General features: G+C 51.7%; 10 protein-coding genes, 1 non-coding gene and 1 pseudogene across 12 annotated transcripts; 6 read left to right on the top strand and 6 right to left on the bottom strand.

Annotated features, from left to right (window-relative positions):
- Nucleotides 1–996: 996 nt before the first annotated feature.
- Nucleotides 997–2,784, bottom strand: K452DRAFT_248354 (uncharacterized protein). The gene is made up of 5 exons (XM_033538092.1): nt 2,758–2,784; nt 2,639–2,709; nt 2,330–2,577; nt 1,399–2,266; nt 997–1,331 (listed from the first exon to the last, which is right to left on the bottom strand). Exons 1-5 carry the CDS (start codon nt 2,777–2,779, stop codon nt 1,101–1,103), a joined length of 1,440 nt encoding a protein of 479 aa, XP_033398536.1. The 5' UTR covers nt 2,780–2,784; the 3' UTR covers nt 997–1,100.
- Nucleotides 2,785–3,305: 521 nt separating this feature from the next.
- On the top strand, nt 3,306–3,406 carry K452DRAFT_t73. Its single transcript has one exon. It is a non-coding gene; the product is annotated as a tRNA-Ala (tRNA).
- Nucleotides 3,407–4,989: 1,583 nt separating this feature from the next.
- On the bottom strand, nt 4,990–6,493 carry K452DRAFT_307739 (uncharacterized protein; the record flags this gene model as incomplete). Its single annotated transcript, XM_033543100.1, has 6 exons — nt 4,990–5,485; nt 5,543–5,949; nt 6,017–6,114; nt 6,165–6,201; nt 6,259–6,351; nt 6,407–6,493. The coding sequence occupies 6 exons, from the start codon at nt 6,491–6,493 to the stop codon at nt 4,990–4,992; spliced, it is 1,218 nt and encodes a 405-aa protein (XP_033398535.1).
- A 1,516-nt stretch (nt 6,494–8,009) lies between these two features.
- Nucleotides 8,010–8,983, top strand: K452DRAFT_11265 (uncharacterized protein). Its single transcript, XM_033535048.1, has 2 exons — nt 8,010–8,081; nt 8,230–8,983. Exon 2 carries the CDS (start codon nt 8,366–8,368, stop codon nt 8,843–8,845), a length of 480 nt encoding a protein of 159 aa, XP_033398534.1. The 5' UTR covers nt 8,010–8,081; nt 8,230–8,365; the 3' UTR covers nt 8,846–8,983.
- Nucleotides 8,984–10,093: 1,110 nt separating this feature from the next.
- K452DRAFT_225749 (uncharacterized protein) lies at nt 10,094–10,669 on the bottom strand (the record flags this gene model as incomplete). The annotated part of the gene is made up of 1 exon (XM_033536776.1): nt 10,094–10,669. The coding sequence occupies one exon, from the start codon at nt 10,667–10,669 to the stop codon at nt 10,094–10,096; it is 576 nt and encodes a 191-aa protein (XP_033398533.1).
- A 235-nt stretch (nt 10,670–10,904) lies between these two features.
- Nucleotides 10,905–12,253, top strand: K452DRAFT_326077 (uncharacterized protein; the record flags this gene model as incomplete). The annotated part of the gene is made up of 4 exons (XM_033544824.1): nt 10,905–11,044; nt 11,097–11,184; nt 11,238–11,389; nt 11,446–12,253. 4 exons carry the CDS (start codon nt 10,905–10,907, stop codon nt 12,251–12,253), a joined length of 1,188 nt encoding a protein of 395 aa, XP_033398532.1.
- A 1,090-nt stretch (nt 12,254–13,343) lies between these two features.
- On the bottom strand, nt 13,344–14,068 carry K452DRAFT_331371 (uncharacterized protein; the record flags this gene model as incomplete). The annotated part of the gene is made up of 3 exons (XM_033545126.1): nt 13,344–13,365; nt 13,419–13,462; nt 13,484–14,068. 3 exons carry the CDS (start codon nt 14,066–14,068, stop codon nt 13,344–13,346), a joined length of 651 nt encoding a protein of 216 aa, XP_033398531.1.
- Nucleotides 14,069–14,595: 527 nt separating this feature from the next.
- K452DRAFT_269300 (uncharacterized protein) lies at nt 14,596–16,063 on the bottom strand. The gene is made up of 5 exons (XM_033538935.1): nt 15,675–16,063; nt 15,543–15,623; nt 15,371–15,486; nt 15,194–15,315; nt 14,596–15,139 (listed from the first exon to the last, which is right to left on the bottom strand). The coding sequence occupies exons 1-5, from the start codon at nt 16,023–16,025 to the stop codon at nt 14,676–14,678; spliced, it is 1,134 nt and encodes a 377-aa protein (XP_033398530.1). The 5' UTR covers nt 16,026–16,063; the 3' UTR covers nt 14,596–14,675.
- A 318-nt stretch (nt 16,064–16,381) lies between these two features.
- On the top strand, nt 16,382–17,403 carry K452DRAFT_297348 (uncharacterized protein; the record flags this gene model as incomplete). The annotated part of the gene is made up of 5 exons (XM_033542018.1): nt 16,382–16,394; nt 16,456–16,626; nt 16,686–16,833; nt 16,889–16,947; nt 17,009–17,403. 5 exons carry the CDS (start codon nt 16,382–16,384, stop codon nt 17,401–17,403), a joined length of 786 nt encoding a protein of 261 aa, XP_033398529.1.
- A 517-nt stretch (nt 17,404–17,920) lies between these two features.
- K452DRAFT_269293 (uncharacterized protein) lies at nt 17,921–20,272 on the bottom strand (the record flags this gene model as incomplete). The annotated part of the gene is made up of 5 exons (XM_033538933.1): nt 19,866–20,272; nt 19,776–19,810; nt 19,535–19,707; nt 18,805–19,481; nt 17,921–18,740 (listed from the first exon to the last, which is right to left on the bottom strand). Exons 1-5 carry the CDS (start codon nt 20,195–20,197, stop codon nt 17,921–17,923), a joined length of 2,037 nt encoding a protein of 678 aa, XP_033398528.1. The 5' UTR covers nt 20,198–20,272.
- Nucleotides 20,273–20,462: 190 nt separating this feature from the next.
- K452DRAFT_t74 lies at nt 20,463–20,587 on the top strand (annotated as a pseudogene). The gene has a single exon. The product of its transcript is annotated as a tRNA-OTHER (tRNA).
- Nucleotides 20,588–21,543: 956 nt separating this feature from the next.
- Nucleotides 21,544–22,079, top strand: K452DRAFT_317727 (uncharacterized protein; the record flags this gene model as incomplete). The annotated part of the gene is made up of 2 exons (XM_033544095.1): nt 21,544–21,967; nt 22,039–22,079. The coding sequence occupies exons 1-2, from the start codon at nt 21,592–21,594 to the stop codon at nt 22,077–22,079; spliced, it is 417 nt and encodes a 138-aa protein (XP_033398527.1). The 5' UTR covers nt 21,544–21,591.
- Nucleotides 22,080–22,491: the final 412 nt, after the last annotated feature.

Below are 22,491 nucleotides of genomic sequence, written 5' to 3'. Positions count from 1 at the left end.
CCCCCAATCCCACACACAGCATCCCGCCCCCAAGCCTCTCAGCCCCAACGCCCACGATCTCAGCCATGATCTCACTCACGCCGATATCCGCTGCCCAGTATGATCTCACGCTCACACCCGTCAGCCACAGCGGCCGTTCCCGCTCCCGCCCCCGCCCGCTCGCGCCTCACTTCGCCTCACAAGGCGAAGCGAAAAGAGCCTCACCTCCCTAACCTCGCTCCAATCGCAAATCCTTCATCCGCTCTCTCGATCGAACCACCACTCCCCTCCCTGACGCCAGAGCCAAGAAGCCTTCTGACTAATGGATCGAATCAGGGGACAGGCTGGGCGGTTCGCTCGTGCGACGCGGCGCGGCGCGCTGCGTAAGGCGAGGCGTGGCGCGGCGGGGTGTCGTGTCGCGTCGTGTCGTGCGCGCGCGTCGGTTGTTCGCCTCGTGGCCGCTCTGGCCGTCTCGTGGAGGAAGCGCTGGTGTGGCGGAGGCTTAGCAGCCAGTGCTCGGAGCAGTGCGGCGCAGCGCGGTGCAGCGGCTCTGGGAGAGAAGGTAAAAGCGTAGCCAGGGGAGCGAGGGATGGAAGGGGGGTTTGTTTGTTGTTGCTATTGCTGTTTACTGCGGCGGGTGGCATGTGGGTTCTGGAGGCCTGAAAGGCTGACTAGAAGAGGATGACAATTTGGGGGGCGCGTTGTGTGGGGTGGTGGGTGAGTGGGCTGATTGGGATCGTTCTATTTTGGCGAGAGGGGGAGGGGATTTTGCCGGGGGGCGGAGTGACGTAGGTGGGTAGGTAGGGTTCTAGATTTGTGGTGTACCGGGGGCTGAATGGATTGCTATCATATCATGGATACGAGTTGAGTTGGATTTTTGCTTCGTGCCACCAGTACTGTGCTGTAGATGATGGATGGAGACGAAGGAAGTTGAGAAACTAGTGTGCCACTGTGTTGGGTTTGTTGGGTTTGGGTAGCTCACATATCTCACACATGGCGGTGGATGATGGATCTGATGTGGGCCATGAGGTTGTTTCTAAGCTCTATTCTAGCAAGCGTATCTAGCATATTGTACAGTAAACCCCGAGGTGCGGAGCAAAGCGGCAACCAACAAGGCCGGCTCAAGCCTTGCCATCGCAGAACTGGACAACAGCCCACTTGCCACTCCAAGCCCATTTGCGGGACTCGTTGCCGCCGCCGTTTTCCGATGCCCTCAGCTCCTCGTCGCGGCCCTCGGGCAGGCCGACGACGACATCGGCCTTGCACGTCCGCAGCGCCAGCGTACGGAGGCCAGACCTGGGGCCGAGTGGGCCGATGGCCTCGTGGAAGGACGTCGTGGGGTCCCAGATTGCCTGTACGACGACGGGTCAGTAGCTGAAAGACGCAAGAAAGCAAGGGGTGGTAGTGGGTGGGGCAGACATCGCCGGTCAGCTTCCTGTAGTTGAGGTCGCCCTTGAATATGACGAGCTCGCTGGTCTTGAGGTCTTCGTACAGCTCGGGCGCCGTCTTAGGAAGGCGCCAGTAGCTGCCGCCTTCGGTCCAGAAGCGGTTCGGGCGGATGGTGAGCTGGCCTTCGGCGTGGTGGTCGCTCCAGTTCTGGAACAGGAAGCCTAGCTCCCCGAGCTCCTTGTCTGACAGCGGCGGGTGCGTCCGCTCGGCGTGCTTGTCGTCGTCCGACTGCGAGGTGTAGAAGGTCTGGGGGTCGGCCAGCGCGTTCAGCAGGTCACTGAAGTCCTTGGGCAGGACGTCTGACACGAACCACGGGATCGACTTCGGGTGCAGGACGACGTTGGTGGCGAGGCCGGCCGACAGCAGGTAGCCTCCCAGGATCAGGTCGACGAACAGCTCGAACCCGGCGTTGTCCAGGACGATGTCCAGCCTGCGCTCTTTCTTCCCCGCCTTCTTGGCCGCCAGAAGAACGTCGTAGGCTGCACCCAGGTCGTTGGCGATGATGTTCTTCTCCGCCGCCTTGCGCGCTTCTGAGCCCTGCAGCTTCTGGATGTCCTCGTAGGTGAGGTTCGTCAGGAGCGACAGGTCCGTCGCGTTACCCCACAGGCAGATCTCGCACATCTCCATGAAGAGAATCCTGTCCGCAGCCTCCTTCTCTTCCGCAGACATAGACGACTCCTTGCTGTTTCCGGATTGAATCTGGGTGACGAGATCCTTGTATCTTGCGGCGAGCTCAAGGACGGCGGGACGGGAGGACTTGAAGGTCGACATCTTTTGGTTGGAAAAGATATCGTAGCTCTTCCATTTCTGAGAGAGACTGAACAATGTGCTAACGCGCCTATATGTATAGGTCAGTATCATGTTCTAAGCGTCCCAATGGTGCGAGGCAATGGGAGGTTACCTGTAGAGGTAGCATTCCGCGTACAGCCACGGCACATTGAACCATTTGGGTGCGCCGAGCTGCTCCAGCTCCTTGTTGTATCCAGCTATGTCCGGCTCGCCGACGTCCGGGAGCGGGGTCAATTGGCGGTCATGCTGCAGCTCGTACTTGAGCTTCGCCAGGCCTTCGACAATCTGCTTACCCTCCTTCTGCGTCTGAGGGTCGTCAGATTTTATGGTGGCGCGGTGGACATCGTCGATAGCGCCAGTCTATCCACGTTAGTTATCTCTACCGGGATCGCGAGCGAGCCATGGGGCAGCGGGGACGGACGAGGATAACAGGCCAGCGGTCTCGGGCGGACGTGTAGGCGAAGGAGGACTTGTCGGAGGTGTTATAGAGCGCTAGAGGAGGTAAGCTGGTGGTCTGATAGTGGCTGCACGTTCACTTACGCGTCTTGGTATCGTACTCCATGGTGAGGTTGTTGTTGTAGTGTGAACAATTATTTGGCGGGGTACTTAGCCTCGACCCCTCGATGACGGAGTCGGCAAGATTACCCTATACAGAAAACTACCCGATATGCTAAAGGAGACATCCAGGCGACACTAGTGGGTAGTTGACGTGTAAAGTCAATCGCTGGGAGAATTCGTAGCCAATCCAATATTTACAAATGGAAATCCAAGACAGCCGGTGTGTCTGGGGTACTGTGGTGGCTGTTCTCGAGGAGCAAGTCTCTTCTTGGCGTCGAAGATGGCTCGAAATGAGTTGGATAGCCTGAGAGGCCCGGAATTCGGTAGGGTAAAATCGACTATATAAATTTCCTTGTAAGTTGATCTTTAAGCCAAGAAGACTCAAGCTTCCCTCCAATAACACTCGTTGCGAATTGGGTATGCGTTGCGAATACGATGAGGTTTCAATATTATGTACATGCAGTCACCGTTGTTACACTAGAAAAAAGTTAAATTTCAAACATTTTTCATCAACAGCCAGCAATGGCATCGGGTTTGTGGTCTAGTGGTATGATACTCCCTTAGCACTATCATCACACCTTGTGATCGTCCTGATTGGGAGTGGTCCCGGGTTCAATTCCCGGCGAATCCAACTGTACCAGGTTCAATTCCTGGATCATCCTTCTTTTTTTTTCTTCTCTCATTTCGCATGCGAAGAATGTGAACACAAATTAGTCGACTTTTTTTTGCATTTTGTAGTTAGGAAAAATCTTAGGGACAGTGCTGTTAGCGACACCATATTGAATTCGTCTTGTGCGCCTCCAGTAGAAGCACTTCATCTTACAAAGATGCAGAACTTTTCGTAGGGACAGAGCTTATTGTTGTGCGCTTTCATCTTACACTCTCGAGTCTTCGTAGGATACTATTGTTTCTACGCATCTTTTTATCTCTTCATGCATACATACTATTCAATATGTTGCACGTTAAGCATAGATGTAGAATTAAAACTACGTATAACTACTCAAGGAGTACTCGGCAGGTACAGTGACCTGATTTGAAAGGTAGTCAAGAAGAAAAAAAATGCGTTTAAGATAGATAGCCAAACCCATCCCACACCAGTCATCGGCGCCGATGCCGGACACTATCTAGTAACCTGACACAGAATGATTTCAGCTCCGTGAAGCCAGGGTCTGATACTGGTGCAGAAAGGCCTTGACACTACTATGAAACGATTGTTTCCAGCTCTTACGGAGCCGTTCATGCGGTCGCGAGCCGGCAACAACTGCCTCGGATCTCGGTCCATGAGGACTTTCATCTTAATTAGGTTTTGTGGCGTGAAACTGTTGTTCGTATTTGAATAGTGGCTCGGCAATTCATGCTGGTTGTTTGCGAATAGCTGGGGAGAGAAGAGTGAAACTTTAGTGTAAAGTTTATCTGAATTCTAACTAGAGCATTCGAAAAGAGTATAGAGGATGGATATATAGAATGTACTAGGATATTCTATGAAGGTGTTGAAGTATAAATATATAAAAGCACTGGAATATTCTACAAGGATTTATTTTTTTTTTAGATTTTTTTTTTTTTAGATTTTTTTTTTTTAATTAAGAAAAAAAGTAGTCGAAGGGTATAAAGGTATTTATAAAGGTATAAATACATAAGACATCTAATAGTGCAAAGCAAATCACCTCTTCTCCACGTTGTATCACGTAGTGTAGGCAAAATATCGAGAGAGGGTGCGCAAATTATCCGGGGCCAATATACAACCCATCAGTACGCATTAAGACAACACCACGACAAGAAATTCCACATCCGCTGAAAGAGCGGAACAAAACCATAGATACAAGAAGAATCATCCCAACCACTCACGTCCTGCTCCTTAACCACCACCCACGCCCACTCCTCGACGTCAATACTGAGTTGCTGCGCGAATATGCAGAGTGACATCATCAAGCAAGATCTAGATCGAGACGTACAGTGGAGATATATAAAAAGAGGCCCTGCATTTTACCCCAGAACGCTAGCGCTTTTTGGAATAACCGGCTAAATTGCCCTTTGCCACGGAACCTACTACATACTGTTGCGAGTATAGATATTTGTGGATAGCATGCCGATCTTTGAATAAGTGTAAAAACCTAAACCTTAGGCTTATGGTTAAACTGTGTCATTTACTTTTTATAAGTGTGCAATGTTGCTGTATTGGGTATTTGGAAATGCGGTTGAATACATTAAAAATAACTATTTTTTGTGAAATGTTTGTAAAGCAACGGGATCATACCAAGCCTGAGCGCTGTGGCCTGCCGCTGCTGACCTGCCTTCCCCATCTTCCCTGTCAATCCCACCCACAACCATGTCCGCGATCGCCCTATCAGCGTAGTACTGGCGATGGTGATCTGCCGTCGAATCCGCCAGCTTCAGATTCACTTCGCTGCCATCGCTGCTTCTCCTCGTGCTGCTCGTAGCGCCGTCTCGCTCGATTGTGCGCTCCAAAAACCACGTTTTGCGGGTTTCGTTGTTGACGATGACCTCTTGCACGACGTTGATCTTGACGGCGCCGAAGTTGGTGATGAGTGGCCAAAAAATGGGCACTGAGGCGGTTACGATGGCGAGGTCGATTTCGAGACATGACATGAGAATGATCGGAGGCGCGTACCAGGGCGGATCTTGCGTGGGATATGTTCCGGCCCGCGACTTGATGACGAGCCATAGACGGAGAGCTGAACAGATGACGGCACTAGTCAAGAAACGTTAGTAAATTGCAGTCACAAACCTAAGAAGCATATGTACTTACACAGTGCCGATGCTGAAAAGACCAAAGAGACACAGCTTCTGCTTCGGACAAAGCGTGGCCTTCACAAGCGATGGCAGTGGGACCAATAGTATCAGAATATCCACGCACATGTTGGATGCTGTTTGGGAAGTGTATGCCACGTAAACCCAGTGGATGTCCGTAGAGCCAAACATGATACACTTTCCAGGAAGAAGAGGTTTCCAAGCTTTGTGGATGGGGTTGCAGCCGAAAATGGCGACCAAGAAATAACCGACTCCCCAAGATGCGACGATGGTAATGAGGACTATGCAGATGTTGTTGACAGTTTTGTGCTGGGCTCTTGGGAAGAGCCGCAGGTACTGGACAAGAATGGAAAGTTTAATGAGAGTTGTGGATGCAGCGTAGGAAATGTTGGTAAGATAGAACCACTAGTTACGATGTGAGTACGCGCTACCATGATGTCCTGTGGACAGGAAGCAGTTGGAGAAGACCTACAAGAAGATAACCTTCGAATGTTTTATAGGAGAATCCCATACCCTCTTTGTTGGGTATTAACATGGTCCTGAGATGCAGGCCGAGCCCGTAAGGAATTTCTGGAAGACGTCAGATCTAGCAAGCATGGGTTGGTTGAAAGAAGACGTACCATTTTGGAGGAAGATGGTTCCAGCGATGCTTGAGAGCTGTTCGCGACGTCAGTTGGAAACTTGAATCAATTGTAGGAAACATAGTGGTCTTACACCAGCGCAAGCAACGAGGGCATCGTCCCATCCAAAACTACGGATCTTGTAGCGAGTGTACAGTCTTAGGGAAACGGCTAACCAGGCCAGAACCTATTGGGAGAGTTAGCATGGCGACAGACAAGGCAGGCATTGGGTAGGTAGGTACTAAAAGAGTGATTGAAGAGGCTGCTATGGTCAGCTTCCGGTTAGCAAGCGGCACATAGTAATCCACTGCAAGCAGTGCAGGTGCCATGGCTTGCGGCGACAGCGAGGAAGATCAGAGCATTCCAGAAGCCCGAGGCGAACGTTAATTGGCTCGCGGCCAAGGCGATATATTCACAGGTTGCGAGAGCTTCAGCTGGAGGGTTGCGCAAGATAGAACCCACGTTTTTGACCTCCTGCTCGGGCTCAGACACGGGGGGCCTGGAGGATCAAGGCACAGTCCTTATGTTACAGGCGACCTGTAAGAGAGCATGGCGTGGACCCCGTTTTGTGGGATCCAAGCGCCGATCATGCATCCGATGAGCATTTGGCGCTGGCTGGAGAAGGCGTCGCTCACCTCAGACTAGTTTCAGGAGCTGGATGCGCCTTTCCGAGCGGCACGCCTCGAAACGATGGGCCGATGGCCCCAAGGCCCCGTCATCCATGCCGTGCCGCTGCGGAAACTGTCGCCAGCGGCGTTGTTGGTTTGTCGCCGGCGCCGTCGGGGGCCAGACTTTGGACTTTTGGGTGAAATTGGGCGTTGCCTCGGAGGACTGCGAGGATGCGCATTGCAAGGATGGTGCCAAGGCACTCGGAGCCCTGAGCCGAGTCGCACCCTCTTTCCGTCCACACGTCACTGCTCATTTGTTTTCTAAACTGAGTCTCGAATGATTCGTACCAGGGGAATGCGCACATGGCTGTCGCCTCTATCCGTACGTAGCTCATCGCCGATGATCTGCTGGGGCCATCTCAATCAAAGCCCAAAATTCAGACCACCTAACGACTCCCTCCTCACCAGCCGGGAGCCTGCAATGGCGCGAGCCGTACCCCACACAATTCAATTCGCAAAGCCGCTGCACCTTCGATCAATAGCTGCACACCTTCACTACCACAAAGAGACATCTTCGAACGTCTGGCAGGGCCCCCACTTCTGGACGCGAGGCAATCAACCGCCCCCATGTACAGCCACGCGGAAGGCCCTGACCATGCTGCCCGCCAGCCGTAATCCGTACGAATAGCTGGTTAGCTCGCTCTCTTAAGCCTAGGATAGAAGCCACACCTGTCGTCCGTATAATCCCACGGAAATAGGGATTGCTCTTCGCCCAAAGCTTTTTCGAAATTGCATGCCTGTTTATTATTCCCGTTGCCAAGGGCTTTTCCTCGGTCTCTCCTGTATAGGTACAACTGACACTGGCACGACTGGATGCTTCTTTATGGTTCCATGTTCAACCACCAAGTTTCAGAAACCCGTGTTTTCTGAAGCAGAGCCAAAGCGTTTCAGTCAATGAGACTCTAGGATCCTTCGCAAGATCCATGCTACTTACCTGTTGGGGGCCCAAAGAAGATCTTGGGGCCTGTTGTGAGTAGCGCGGGGGCTCAATAAATCCGATATAGCCGCGCATGAATCTTTTTGCAGCAGTCACCGAAACCGCCCGAACTTCCCAATATTCACCATCTATCGCGTGCTCGTCACTCGATAAATTCCACGTCTACGGTACAAACAGTTTCGCGCGCTCTTTCGTCCAGCAGCACGTCTCAGTAGGAATTCAGAAAAGAGCTTGGACAATGCACAGTTCGCTCCGGTCTCACCTGAGCCGTTCCTCGCGCCTGGATCTCGATCATGATAAAGACATGTAAATGTCCGTATGGCCATGTTTCTGTACCACATGGGATTGTATCTTGAACGCGACACATGACCAAGCAAGAGGACTCGCCTGTTGTAGGCAACACTTGAGGGATACTAAAAGTTTCATATAAGGGCAACACTGAAACTGACAAAGAGCACAGCTATTTGGCTTTCCAAACACGATCTCATGACTACGCTACCGCTCTCGCCAGTAAAAGAAGAAACGCAAAAATTCCACTCACCCGCCTGTCACCCACCATCCAAAAGGCAAAAACATACAACAGCTGGGATTCGCTAATGGTCACCCACTTAACTACTAATCAGCCGGTTCACAGCTTAAATTTGGCAGAGCGAACGGGATGCCTTGTTCTCTGTGACCTATGGTCGTATGTGCTTGTAATAGTGGTGGTGTTGGTATATGTCCAGCTGCAATTGGGTTTCCCCTATGACGCCTGGGCACTGGACAGCGACAGCTCACACCACATGTCTGTCCGACAACACAACCATGCAAAGAAGAAGTCGATTGCGGCCCAGATGGTTGCAAAAAGAACAATTTCCCATGTACATATAGACGGTGGTCCTGTACCTATAAGAGCCATCCTAATGATTGTGATGGAAGTTTCAGCACCGACTGTGGATCATGAAGACTTAGTAATTAGAAGGATCAACTATTATTCGGCGAAACGGAAGGCATCACTTGTCATGTCGCAGAAATTTGAGGATGATCGGAAACCGTGCGGCTGCTGGCAGACGCACGCCTGCACCACCTGTCGGTAAAAAAAAAAAAAAAAGGAAAAAAAGGAAAAGACTGGCGATGCTGGGAATCGAACCCAGGTCGGAACGGCCACAACGTTACGTGATACCACTGGCAGATGTTAGTGTTGAATTCGGATGTGATTGAAGCTCAGAAGCTACTAACCTACACCACATCACCGGATATTGTACTCCAGGAAGCTAGCTAAAAGGCTTATATAGCGCACCACCATACCTATAGTATTGGCCTGTGCATGGAACCGGCGCAAACTCGCTGCGAACGTGGGCATCCGTCCGTTTTTAAATGCGTCGCGCAAAAGTTCGCCACAGGAGGCAAACGAAATTCCTTCCGCGCCGGCTCCTGCAACTAGCGAGACCCGATGGAATTCGTCGCGGCCCGCTCGTCGCTTGCAGTAACTTAGATAACTTTATTTGTGGTTGGATGTGAATTGTGGGACGATTGTCTTTTGCAGCACAAGGGATTTGGTCGCTAGGGATGTCTTCAAGGGTATGTTTGCAACGCCCATGTTCGTGGGAAATGCGATTATCATTTTATTTTTCTAACGTCCTTCACCTATGAGCGAAGTTCACCGTTCAGCGAAGCTGGCCAATCAAAGCCTGAATCGTCCAATCGAAGAGACCCACGCGACACGCTCTTAATTGGGCTCTAATTGGTCGACTTCGCTGAACGGTGAACTTCGTTTATGGGTGAAGGACGTTATATTCCGAAGGAATTTCGCATTACATACACCTGAAATTTTCGAAAAAGGTGCGGTGAATTTATAAAGTTTGCCAATCATCAAGGTATGCTTGAATGATGCTCATGCCTTGACAAGGACAAGCATACTGAAAGTCACAATTAGGAAACTAGCTCAAATTCCGTATAACAAGGCTTCGTAGTAGCAGACTTGTAGGAGTACCAGTTGAGCATTTACGATTGGTATAAATACCATAGTTTTCAAGAGACACTTAGGTAAAGAAGAGCTTGGTTTGCACATACAGTTAATTCTCTCTAGTTACTCGGCTCGTCCACCCACATGCTTGATCCGTTCCTCTTTGCTTCTGTTGGGTCTCTAATTTGGATATCATTTGATGTGGAGAGTCAAGTCGTCCGATCTGGCTTCTTGCGATGCTTCTTCATGAAGACCGACTGGCGTCTCGCGTCTCGAAACAGGAAACCCATTGCAGCGACTGCAACGTAGAGAGATTTGGCCGATGTTCCCGGTAGCACGGCAAGCCGACATTTGATCGCCATTCTGGATGCTCATCCGCCTACAACGCCTTGTTCATGAACTTCCTCTTGGTGAAACTGAGCCAGTACTTGCTCGGCGTGTTGCCGTCATCCGTAGCGTATACCCGGTTCAGCAACCGTGCGGCAATCTCCTGACGCATCTGCGAGATGTATTGACGAAGGGTCTCGGCATCCTGGCGGTTTCCGGGTGCCTCGAAAGCTTGGTTGAGAGGGAAGGAGGCGTCGCCCGGGATGGCAAAGTTGTTGTCGAGGGCGAGATTCATGGCAGCCTTCTCCGCTTCTCTCCGTGCCATGCCCGGCTTGATCTTGCCCAGCACCTCACTGACGAACAGAATGCCATAGATGAGCACACGGTCGGCAGGGCCCTTAATCTCGAAGTTGCGGAAGAAAGTGTTCGCGCGGAAGAGGGAAACGATTTCGTCGATGGGGTCGTAGGATTCGTGCGAGGGTTCGATAGTGAGCTCGGTGATGTCGGCGGGGAGAGGGGGCAGCTGCATCGCCGGGCCGCGCGTCCGTGTGCGGAGCGGGAGGAGGGCAAAGTTGCCTATGATGTGCTGGTTGGGCTCATCGAGGAAGACGGAGTGATAGGCAGGCATCTTGATGGTGTTGCGGGGTGTTGTGACAGACTGGCGGTTGAGGGGGGGGATGATGATGATGCAGCCTCACTGACCGACCCCGACTCGCCGTAGGGCTGAGTTTGCCCTGTTTGCAGCCAATTTACACGTCCAAACGCGCTTCGCGTCTGCCGCCTGACTGCAGCCGCATCATCGTCGCGCTTCTTTTCCCTCCTCGCTTTCTGCCCAAAACCCCGCACCAACACCGCCGCCCACCATGTCTGACTTCGAAGATGATGAGATGGACGTTGATGCGCCCGCTGTTCAGAGCGCAATCGAATTCAGCTCCGCCAACACTCAGAAGGGCAAGAGGAGCGCTGCAAATCTGCCAGTAGAGGCTCAGGATACGCTGCCATGGTAACTCCCGCTGCCTCAAATCCCTATCCATCCCAAGTCTGATTGGGCCTAGGGTAGAGAAATACCGCCCCGATACTCTCGCAGACGTTTCCGGACACCAGGACATTCTAGCGACCATCAACAAATTTGTTGACTCGAATGTATGTTGTACCGTCTGTATGACCACAATGTAATTGATGCTAAGTTTCTTTAGCGGTTACCACATCTCCTTCTCTACGGCCCCCCAGGTACCGGAAAGACGTCCACTGTTCTGGCTCTGGCCAGACGCATCTACGGAAACAAAAACATGCGACAAATGGTCTTGGAGCTGAACGCCAGTGACGATAGAGGTATCGACGTTGTCCGGTAGGTACAATTGGTATGGAGGCTAGGTGACATGAGCTAATCTATCTATTCTTCAGCGAACAGATAAAGACGTTCAGTAGCACGAAGCAAATCTTCTCCGCAGCCCCCGCTCCTGGCAGCGCATCCAGCCTCGCCTCTTTCAAGCTCATCATTCTCGACGAAGCTGACGCCATGACCTCGACCGCGCAAATGGCGCTGCGTCGCATCATGGAAAAGTACACGGCAAACACGCGCTTCTGCATTATCGCAAACTACACGCACAAGCTCTCCCCGGCCCTGCTTTCTCGCTGCACCCGCTTCCGCTTCAGCCCGCTCAAGGAGCCCGATATCCGCCGATTGGTCGACGAAGTCATCGAGAAAGAGAACGTAGAAATTGTTCCAGAGGCAGCAGACGCGCTCGTGCGCCTGAGCAAGGGAGACATGCGTCGTGCGCTCAATGTGCTGCAGGCGTGCCATGCCAGTAGCACGCCTCTCCAGAAGCCGGGAGAGAAGGCACAGGATCCGCAAACAATCAAACGGGACACGATCACCGAGACCACGATCTACGACTGCATTGCCGCGCCACACCCGGAAGACGTTGACTTCATATTAAGAACACTGCTGGAGACTAAGAACGTGAGGAGCTGTCTGCAGGATATCCATCGAATCAAGACGACGAAGGGCTTGGCTCTTGCCGATATCTTAACGGCTTTGGGAGAGAGGCTAGCCAACTTGGATGTCCCAGCACAGGCAAGGATAACGTGGATGGAGGGTCTGAGCGAGGTGGAATACAGGCTCAGCTCTGGTGGGAATGAAACAGTGCAGACGGGGGCTGTTGTGGGCGTTGTGAGGAATGGCGCGGAGTTGACGGCGACAAAATCGTGAGAGTCAACTCTGCGATATGGATCCGTGAGGTGGTTTTGAAGGGCAATGGTGTTTGGCGTTTGTGGGACCAATCATGGATCGTTTCTCGTCCCCTGGTTACTGGCTACATTGACTTCATTTGCATGCTCCAGGACTTCCTCGAGGTGGCAAATGTTACCAGGGTCTTTCACTCAGTCGTGTTGCGGCTGAATAGCAAGTCGGCGGAACAGAGAAGAATGTACGACCAGTCTGCTATGAGTGCTCGATGGTTCAAGAGTGTTTGCTACGGACTGATGATAATGGGTGGTTGTCACGTCACTGTACGATGGTATTAGCTGGAAAGGGAAGTTCAAAAGGAAATGTTTTTTTTTATAATTCTTTGTGGAATTGCTCATTCCAATTCTCATTGCAAAAGAACAGTAGCTACACGTATGGGGTACCTTGTGCTGTTTGCGCTGAAGAGCAACATTTAAGTATGGCCCATCAAAGATAAGATTTCATCAATGAACCACCACAGAGAGGAGAAGAAAGAAAACAAGGATCAAAAAACAAAGCCAGCGTCTTCCTCACAGACCCAGACAAGCCGGACACAGCGATGAAAAAGCAAAGCAGTTTGCGTCGGCCCGCAGTAGTGCAATACGAGTGACACGGTGGCAGCGACATACGAGCGAAAAGCCCGCAGCCGCCGCGCGAGATCCAAAAAAGAAGGGTAGGTTGGCTGGGGGGTGGAGGCGTTTATATAGGCTGTGGGTGAGCACCGTGCGTGCGGGATGAGGTCATGGGGGAAGGTTGTGGAAGGGTGGAGAGGGTGGTAGAAGGTTCTGTGTTCTATAGGCGGCTAGAGGAGTTAAAAAGGGGGAGGGGGTGGTTGCGGTAAAGGCAGACGTTCTAGTAACATCATTCACAACCATCCACACTCTCGCTTTCTTGCTCATTGTTAACGCCGTTCCGTTTTGAATTAGTCAATACTACTGTAGGTTGGCTAAATTTCTGTAGAGGAGCTACGGAGAAAGATAACATTCATATTCGCAAAGGTTTTTAGTTGGATAGTCCCTCAAACTTGGCTGCAGCAGTATGATATTCAGAGACTGTAGATCGCAACCTGCATAGGTCAGTTATAATCATCATAATCCCTACGTTTGATGTAATTCAACGTTTACAAACTAACAAGAGAACCAGAACTTACTGGAACAGATGACTGGCCCGCGCCGATGCATAGCCTTGAAGTACCTATCGATTAAACTGACGCACTCTGAGCTGGTGGCGGAGATGCCTTGTCTCGGAGCGACCAAGGCTGATTTCCCGGCGGAGGCGTCTGTTTTCTTCCTCAAGCCGAGAGACTGAAGCCTCCAAAGCGCAGACCTGAGCTCGGAACTCTTCTTCCTTGGTACGCTGGCAGGTGTCAACTTCCTGGAGGGGCTGGGAACACTGCTTCTTAAGCAGACCGATTTCTGCGTTCTTTGCTTCGTTGCAAACCTCTAAGCCATAGATCTGGACTCCTAGCTCATGAATCTCCACGTCCTTTCCCTCGTTGGACTCTTCTAAGCCCTGGTTCCTGGCTAGCAGGCGTTGGTTTTCTTCTCGCACCTCTATTATCTCCGCAGTGCGGCAAAAGACGATTGCATCTTTTTCCCTCAAAAGATGATAAGCCCTCAGGCCGTACTCCTTCAGATCCTGGAGCTGGTGGTAAACCAATTCTGATCCTTGTCGAATCGAGGTCTCTAGTCCTTTGATCATATTGTCGAAGACCGGTTTCATAAATTTAGTTTTGAAGACTTCGTCCGCACCCCTGCTCAGCTGGGTGCCAGTAACACTACTGGTGGGGGCGGTGCTCATGGTTGAAAGCTGGGGTTTTTCTCGTTGGTGTTTCCTGCTAGTGCGCCTCCAGACGGGGATTAATATAACGAGAGCAGGCTTGCTGGAAAACAGAGAATTCGCATAGATTGATGTATCAGTGGTTTCTGAATGGGACCGCAATTACGACAGTCTTGGTATTCCAACGAGCTTTGGAAGCTTGGGTGAAACATCCTGCAACAACTGTAGCTACAACATTTGCCATGGACATCAAAGAAAAAGTGTACCTACATTGCTACATGTGCGACTGCTGTGAATCACCTGCCTTTCTTCTCTTTGTCCAGATTGACGGTTGTTGTGTTTATTGCTCTGCTGTGAGACAGGTAAAGTCCTTCACCGTCAACCGAGATTCACACTAAGACCTTTTCACCCATACCCGGGACTCGGGCTGGGAGCCAGACAAGGAGTACTCTGTAGGGACTGCTTGTATCGTCACCTGTCTCGCTAGACAGTGGACCTCTGTTCGTGGTGACGGACGTTACATAGTTGTTGTAATGCTTAATAATAATGCTCTCATTTGTACAAGTTAGGAAATCCTGAAGATCTAAATTTACCTTCTACCTATTTTGATACTTGGACAATCCTACCCTCAGTCAAGGCCGATTGCTTCTTTCACGATCTTCATTGTGGCAGCTGCACTCGCAGAGGCCTTTTGTGCGCCCTCGTGAGCAATTTCGGCCAACGCTTTCCCTTGGTCCTTGCTTATCAACTCGTTATACTTGCTCCTGATTGGCTCGAGCTCTGCATTTACAACATCGTTAACATGCTGCTTCAAAGACAAGAGCGTATAGTCTTTCATGTGGTTCGCCAGCTCTTCGCAGGAGCTCGCGCCGCAGTTATCAAGATTAAACAGTATCTCAACCAGGTTGGATACACCTGGCCGAGCCTCAGGGTCGTAAGTGACGCCTTTGATGCTGTCCGTCTTTGCACTTCTAATCTTCTGCCAGATCTCGTCTTCGGTATCAGTGATTAAAATGCGCGAATTGAGAAGACTGTCCGATTTGGACATTTTCTTCGTGGGATCAGCAAGGGACATCACACGCTTCGCCGGGGCTGAAGGAATGTTAGCAGAGTCACTTGTATGCTGAGAACTTGGAGATAGCATACAAAGGATGGTGCGAGGCATGACTAGGGGTCTGCCGCGGAATTTGAAATTAAATGTGCGGGCGCATTCACGAGCAAACTCTAGGTGCTGGAGCTGGTCTTCACCCACCGGGACATGGGTAGCACTAGAAACTGCCGTTAGATTGACCGTTTTCTGTCGGGTATCCTGCTTGGTCTGACCGGTGTATAAGAATGTCGGCGGCCTGGAGGACAGGGTAAGAGAATAGGCCGAGTTTCAGCGGTGCCTTCGTAGTCGGATCGAGAGGTGAGGCGTTTTCAGGCAGCGACAGTTTGCTCTAGGTTCTCCCATGTTAGCAACCGGTTCTATAATTTGGTAGGCATGACGATATACCTTCCACTGCGTCATGCGCGAGAGGTAGCCCACGGAGGCCTGGGTGCTGAGAATCCACATCAGCTCCGAATGCGCAGGCACCTATGTACATTCAGCAACCCTCGTTTTCCTCGTAATGCGGAGGGCGCATACTGCCGACTGCTGGAAAATGGTGGAGCGTTTGGGATCCAGCCCTATGGCCAACAAGCTCGCCATCATTTCCGTCCGGCATTGGCGCAGCTTATGGGGACTCTGAGTATTGGTGATGGCATGCAAGTCGACAATGGAGTAGATCAAGGTATCCTCAGGCGCAGCTTCATTCTGGAGCTTGGTCCACTGCTGCAGGGCGCCTAGGTAGTTGCCCAGGTGCGGGACGCCGGTGGGCTGGATGCCAGAGAAGATGACCTTGGGCCGGGCGGGAGGAGAGGCGGTGGACAGACACCTGAGGCTACGGACGCGCCCCGGCGAGCGCTGGATCGAGCGCGTAGCGAGGGGGGAGAACATTATTGTGTGCTTCCATACCGAAGAGAGAGACGGGAGCGAAAGCTCGGAAGAGATGCCGACGCTTGCAGGCTCCTCGGCCGCCATTTGGGCGCCAGCAGCCCACCAAGCGAGCGCCAATCCTCCGTCATCCGCAGCCGGCCTCCGCCAAGTCCTTTGTACCTACACACTGCCCCCCCACGACTCTCTCCCGACACAGCCACATCGATATACGTCTCCCCGTCTCCCAGCGCACGCTTGCGACCGCGCCTTACGCCACCACGACATACACGACGCCCGAACCCTTCGCCGGCCCACTGCCACAACCCCTCGACCGCCCAACCTCAACCCAAGTTTCCAAGTGACACACGGCCGCCAACATGTCTTGGTCCGGTCAGGAACTCCCCCAGGCTCCGCCGACTGCACACGGTACTGACATGCGGGCTGCGGACAGGCTTCAAAAAGGGCGTCAACCGGGCGACGACCCAGGTCATGATGAAGACGGGCCACGTTGAGAAGACAAACGACCGCGACTTTGAGACGGAACTGCGCCGCTACAGGACCATGGAGTCAGCCGCCAACAAGCTGCAGAAAGAGGCTAAGGGATACCTGGACTCTCTGAGAGGTGCGCCGATATGGCTGCTCGCAGGACCAAGGTGTCGGAAGTGCTGACGGAGGATACAGCCATGACCGCCTCGCAAATGCGCATCGCAGAGACTATCGACGCATTCTACGGAGATGCCGGCGCGAGAGACGGTGTGAGCAGAAGCTACAAAGAAGCCGTGGCGGATCTGGACGCGGAGACGATCAAGGCGCTCGACGGCCCCTACCGGTATCTCCGCTTTATCCGCAACTTATGGCCGTGCAGTAACTAATTTTTATCGTAGGACCACGGTACTGGAGCCTATCTCACGGTTCTGCGCGTATTTCCCAGAGATCAACGAATGTACGTCACGCCTGCCATCGACGGCATTGATCTACGTTTCACTGACTGACGACACGCCCAGGCATCAAGAAGCGCTCCCACAAGCAAACCGACTACGACGCCATGCGCGCCAAGGTCCGCAAGCTCACCGACAAGCCCGATAAGGACGCGACGAAGCTCCCTCGCGCGGAGAAGGACGAACAGCTCGCCAAGGCTGCCTATGACCAGCTGAACGAGCAACTGACGAACGAGCTGCCCCAGCTCATTGATCTCCGCGTTCCCTACCTCGACCCCAGCTTCGAGGCGCTGGTCAAGATCCAGCTGCGCTTCTGCGCGGAAGCTTACTCGAGAATGGCGCAGGTGCAGCAGTACTTGGACGCGGATACGAGAGACCAGTACGCCAGCGGCCAGCTGGACAACAGGGTGGAGGAAGTGCTGCAGGAGATCCGGGAGCTCAGCATCGCTGGAACTGTCTAATAAGAGTAATGACGCATACATTGGGGGTCGTTATGCTTCAGCATTCCATACACCCATGCTTTCGGTCCGGGGATAACGGCGTTCTATTTATTCTTGTTTTAGAGACCCTCTGCAGCAAATTTCGAGTACCAAGAAGGCGTGGAACGAGCATTTCTATACCCCAAAAAAAGCTTCCTATGTCTGTATGTGAGAGGTAGCAAAAGCTGGGACTCCGTCTTCGGGAAAGATTTCTTAATTAAAGTGACGGTGCACCCGTCCCAGCCCTGATGGACAAACCACGACGGACAAATGGTTTTCTCCAGCATTTGCATTGGAAAGGCTACGTCGCGGCATTTTGAAATTGTCTGCAGTTGTATCGTGTAAACTAGTGTTTCTTGTACGAGCGTAGAACATTGGTCTCCTTATGAAGTTACCGCACACCACACCACACCAGTCAATAGGCTGAAGGAAGTCGAGCAAATCATGTGAACCCGATTACATTGCAATTTCCAGATAGCCAACCCATCCATGAATACATTCAAGTCCTACTATATTCAGTAGAGCTCACATAATCCTTCTTCGGCCCCCTCACCACATACACGACCTTAAACCCGTCTTCTCGAAACTCAAACCTAGCCTTATAATCATCCGGCTCGCACCAATGATGTCCCTTAGCACACATAGTCTTCTCCTTACCACCCGCTTCCCCATCCCCAGCAAACTCCATCTCCACGAACAACCCGTTTGCGCTTTCCCCGTCCTCGCCCGCAAACCACACGCTGATGCCCTCGCGCGCAACGCTGCTACCGTCGTCATCGGCGTTGCCCGCAGCCGCGCGCCGGTACCGCCAGATATATTTTCGCTGCGCGATCATGACCAGCCCGGTGTCTGTCTGCAACGTCCCTTCTTCGCTGTAGAGATACTCGGCCGTGAAGGGTGTTGCGGTCGCTGCGCGGGGAGTGAATGTCGCGTGGCCGTTGAAGGTGCCGGAGGGCATGGTGGGGAGCGCGGAGGTCAGTTTGCGGGTGAGTTTCCAGGGAGTGCTTGGGGGGCTTGTGCTGAGGGAGTTGAAGATGCTTTCGAGCGTCATGGGCGATTGGTCTTGAGGTTTGCTTGGGGGCTTTGGCTTCGTGGTATCGTGCGGATTTGCCAAGGCGGACGAAGTGTCCGTCGCTGCGGGGGCTGGTATGTTCGGTTTTGGTGCTAGTGATGGTGCGTGGGTGCGTGGTGAGAAGAGGAATGCGTTGACGGACTGCAACGTCGCACGAGAAGGACTCGCGGCGGGGAAGGATGTCATGATCCAACTGAGCCGCTGGCGGATGAAGTTCTTGTCTATCGACCCTTTTGGGGAAGTAAATCTCTCACCTGCCACAGCGTTAGCACCAAGACCGTAAAGCTGGCCGGGAATCTCAAAATGGCAACTTACCAGAATCGTTGACGTAAAGGCAAAGAATAGCCAGCACCACACCGATTGATATATCTTTGCCAGTCTGGCAACCGACGGCCAAGGTTGAACTAGGCGGGAGTGTTTGCACGAACGTCTCGATTTTGACCAGTTCGCTCCGAAGGTCCCGGCTCCCAAGTTTTCCAGTGCCGCAGTTGAGATGCAGGTATTTGCTCTTCTTAACCTCCAGAAGCCTTCCGTCAGGCTTATCGGCACAGCTGATCACAGTATCGTACTCGTCCACTGCAACGCCATGCAGTGTCTCCAGCGGACATACAAAAAGCCAGTCCGTGGGCTTGATCAAGACCGTGTTTGCCGTGTTCGATTTGCTCCCCGAAGAAGCAAGCAGTTCTGCAATCAGTTCGGGCAGGTCTCCTTCCTGTGTTTCTAGGAGCCTGGACTTGTTTTCCCAGAATGATGGTGCTGTCAAACCTCGTGCCCAACCCTCACTGTCGTCACCGGCGCCTTGGATATAACCGCCTTCGGACGCTTCGCCTCCGGGCACACGGCGTGAAGAGGTACAAAGAACCACTGGGTGAAAATCAGGGAAGGACGGTTGGTCTTCAGGGAGCCCTGATTCTTGGGTGACCCACAGCGGACGCAAAGGCTTGGAGATACGTGATCGGAGCTCTGGCAGATCCAGATTGAGATCCTGCTCTCAGTGTTAATGCTCATATGAGACGACTATTTTGCACCGGCAACACTCACCCGGGCTTGTTTCACGAAGTTGTCCAGCCGGTATTCAATTTGTGAGTGTTCTGATCTGGAAACGGACTGCGGAGGCGTATGTAACTCCTGAGCAGCTGTAACATCCGGGAAGAGCAACCTGTTCCAAACTGCACACCATATCGGTACCGTCTTCGAGAGAGCGTCAGGCATCCCTGAAGGAAATAAAATCAGTAACTGATCTCACTGGTTCCCACTTTAACACCGTCTTTCGCATACATACTCTTGCCCCGCCTTGTAGAGTCTACAATCACGCATCTACACGCTTTGTCAGCTCATACTTTTCAAATTGTTCGTTTAAAGAATTACCTACCCATCTGTTTTCCCGATGGCTTCAAGCACCTGAGTGTTCAGCCTGCGAAGGCTGAAGGACCATTCTCCGGTATGACCATCGGTGCTCTTGAAATAAGCGCTAGCGGACTTGCGCTCCAACGGAATATACCAGCTACCGCAGCGTTCGTTGGCGACTAGTGGCAGGCCGTAAGCGTCGGCCACGGAGCAGACAAAATCGGCATCAGACGCAATAGATCGCAAACGGTTCGAGATTGAGAGTGTCGAGCGCTTCAGAGATGAGAGTGTTGACGAGAAGTCGGTTGAGAGGATAGGAAAAATGAGATCTGACGTTTGAATAGGTTTTGCAGACATTTAAACGGTATATCTCGGGTTAGAATCACCGTCATTCAAGGGGATGTAAACACTTCACTGACACCAGTGCCGGCCAAGCATTCGACAAATATCAACCTAGCTCAGTCTCTCGACTAGATATTTGTGCTCGTGTTGTTGGTAGGTACTGCAGGTTAGTGGGTGGGGCAAACTAGTCCGAAGCAGCCTGATAGTTTTCAACCCTCTACGCCCCCCCCACAAAACTTAGGATATATTTTTTAGCCCTCTGATTAATTTCTCATCTCTCGGTGATGTAGTGTAGTGGTAGTGAGTCATCCTTTATTCATAAAACAGTAAGAAAAAGTACTGACCCGAAGAAAGTCACGTAACGTTGTGGCCGTTCCGACCTGGGTTCGATTCCCAGCATCGCCATTCTTTTTTTTTTTTGCTGATGATTATCATCGTTGACCATGATGTTTTTGCTGTCGAGGAAGGCTCGGGCCGAGCGAAATTCGGGATGCTAGGTGAACATTGTCCCACTCTAAGTTTTGCGCAGCAGCGTACTATTGACTGACAACCGCAGATGGATAATGAACCCCGGTAATGCTATCCGGATGACTAGTGTAGGGTATGACTTGATGTACTTATGTTTATACTTGAGCTGCTCGGACTACGATATGGATGTAAATTACTACTGACCACGGGCTCAAGCCAATACCACAATCATCTCAAATGTTAACTCCCTTACAATATCCTATGAACAATAAAGAAAATAAAGATTAGCGTGTTGAACAAGCGTAAGTAACAGTGACGAAAATTTAAGGTTTAAGATTATTAAACAAGCAGGAGAAAGGCATTCTCTTTCATTATACTCTTGTCCAGTACTTTCATCTTTAGGGACATAGGGAGGTTGAAATTAGGTGCCGGTTAGGTATTTTTCTTTGAAATGGGCGAAACACGCCATGGGCAAGACGAATTGATAAGGTAGACAGCATGTCGCGTCGGCTCTGTGATTTGACACTGTCTGCAGCACTTATATTTGTACTTTGCACATACGAAAATCTCTTTGTTGTAATCACAAAAAATACAACGTCTTTTGTGACTATAAATGACTCCTTGTCCGGATGAAGCAAGCAGTATCGTCACCAAACTGACGACTTTCCGAGTGATCGAAATAGAATCTATGAAACCTTATCAGGCTATCTGGAGACTTTGATTTGTGTTAACAAAGCTCTGCTGGCTCCTAACATACGTACCTTCAAACCTTCTATCACCACTTTCAATGTTTCACTTCGCCTTGGTCTTCGGACTCCTACTTCCTCTTCTCCACACAAGCAGCCAAGATGGACAGCACGGCAAGTTGACCGATCAACCTCACCGCAGCATCAGAGCCCTTTCTAACATTCACACAGAACCCAGGCACATCCTGCTCCCCGATGCAGAAGACTTCGGAGGTTGCCTCGACGCCGCCTGAAATGCCTGGTCTCACCCCGATCAACAATTATCTACTGCTCCATTCATACGGAGCCCTCGACGATCGCGGCCGCATCATCCCCAGCCCCGCTCTACTCCAGCAATGGCCAATGCTAGCAGATCGTCAGCTCTGGCCCTCACCCAAAGAGGTGGCCGTCCAGTCCGAGCGAACAGGCACCAACATCCCTCTTCTAGCCGCCTTCGCTGCTCGCGAGTTCTTCGAGTACGGCTACCAGAACTTCGCGGTCGCCGTCATTGGCAACCTTCCTCCTTGGACGCTCGCTTATCCCATAGGAAACCGCACCCCACTCGACTTGATGAACGACGGCCCGCCAATCTGTCAGATTTGTGGCCACCGCGGTGGACATGAACGCGGATGTCGGGCGAACGTGTGCTGGATCTGCTTGCAGCCGAAGGAATGGCACTTCTGTGGTTGTCCATGGCGTGGTAGGTGCGGAGGCAACGCGAGAATGATCAATGAGCTTGTTGGATGGATTGCTGGTCCTTGATGGTCGAAGGACAAACAGAAGATGCGAATGACTTGGGTGGATGGACAACATGGCGACAGCATAACTAAGGGATGGAAGGAGCTTTGGGAGGTTACTTGGAGTAATGCAACAACGACCAACCTTCCGAAGACGGCATTTCGAAACCAGGGAGGACACAAGGTGCTTTTTTTGCGGTACACAGTCAAGACTTATTATCAAATTTGAGCTGGTCAGCAACTTCCGAACACTGAAAGGGTGTTGGTTGGAATATCCGGCTAAACCTTGCGTGACCGTTTGCAATTTTACCGACTTAAAGAGAGAAACGGTATAAACAACGCTAAAAGGAGATCGGATTGTAATGAAGACCTGAGGCAA

The sequence above is a fragment of the Aplosporella prunicola genome (genome assembly GCF_010093885.1).
Source record: "Aplosporella prunicola CBS 121167 unplaced genomic scaffold K452scaffold_10, whole genome shotgun sequence".
In the NCBI taxonomy this organism is placed as follows: Eukaryota; Fungi; Ascomycota; class Dothideomycetes; order Botryosphaeriales; family Aplosporellaceae; genus Aplosporella; species Aplosporella prunicola.
This window is presented reverse-complemented; position numbering and strand designations above follow the sequence as displayed.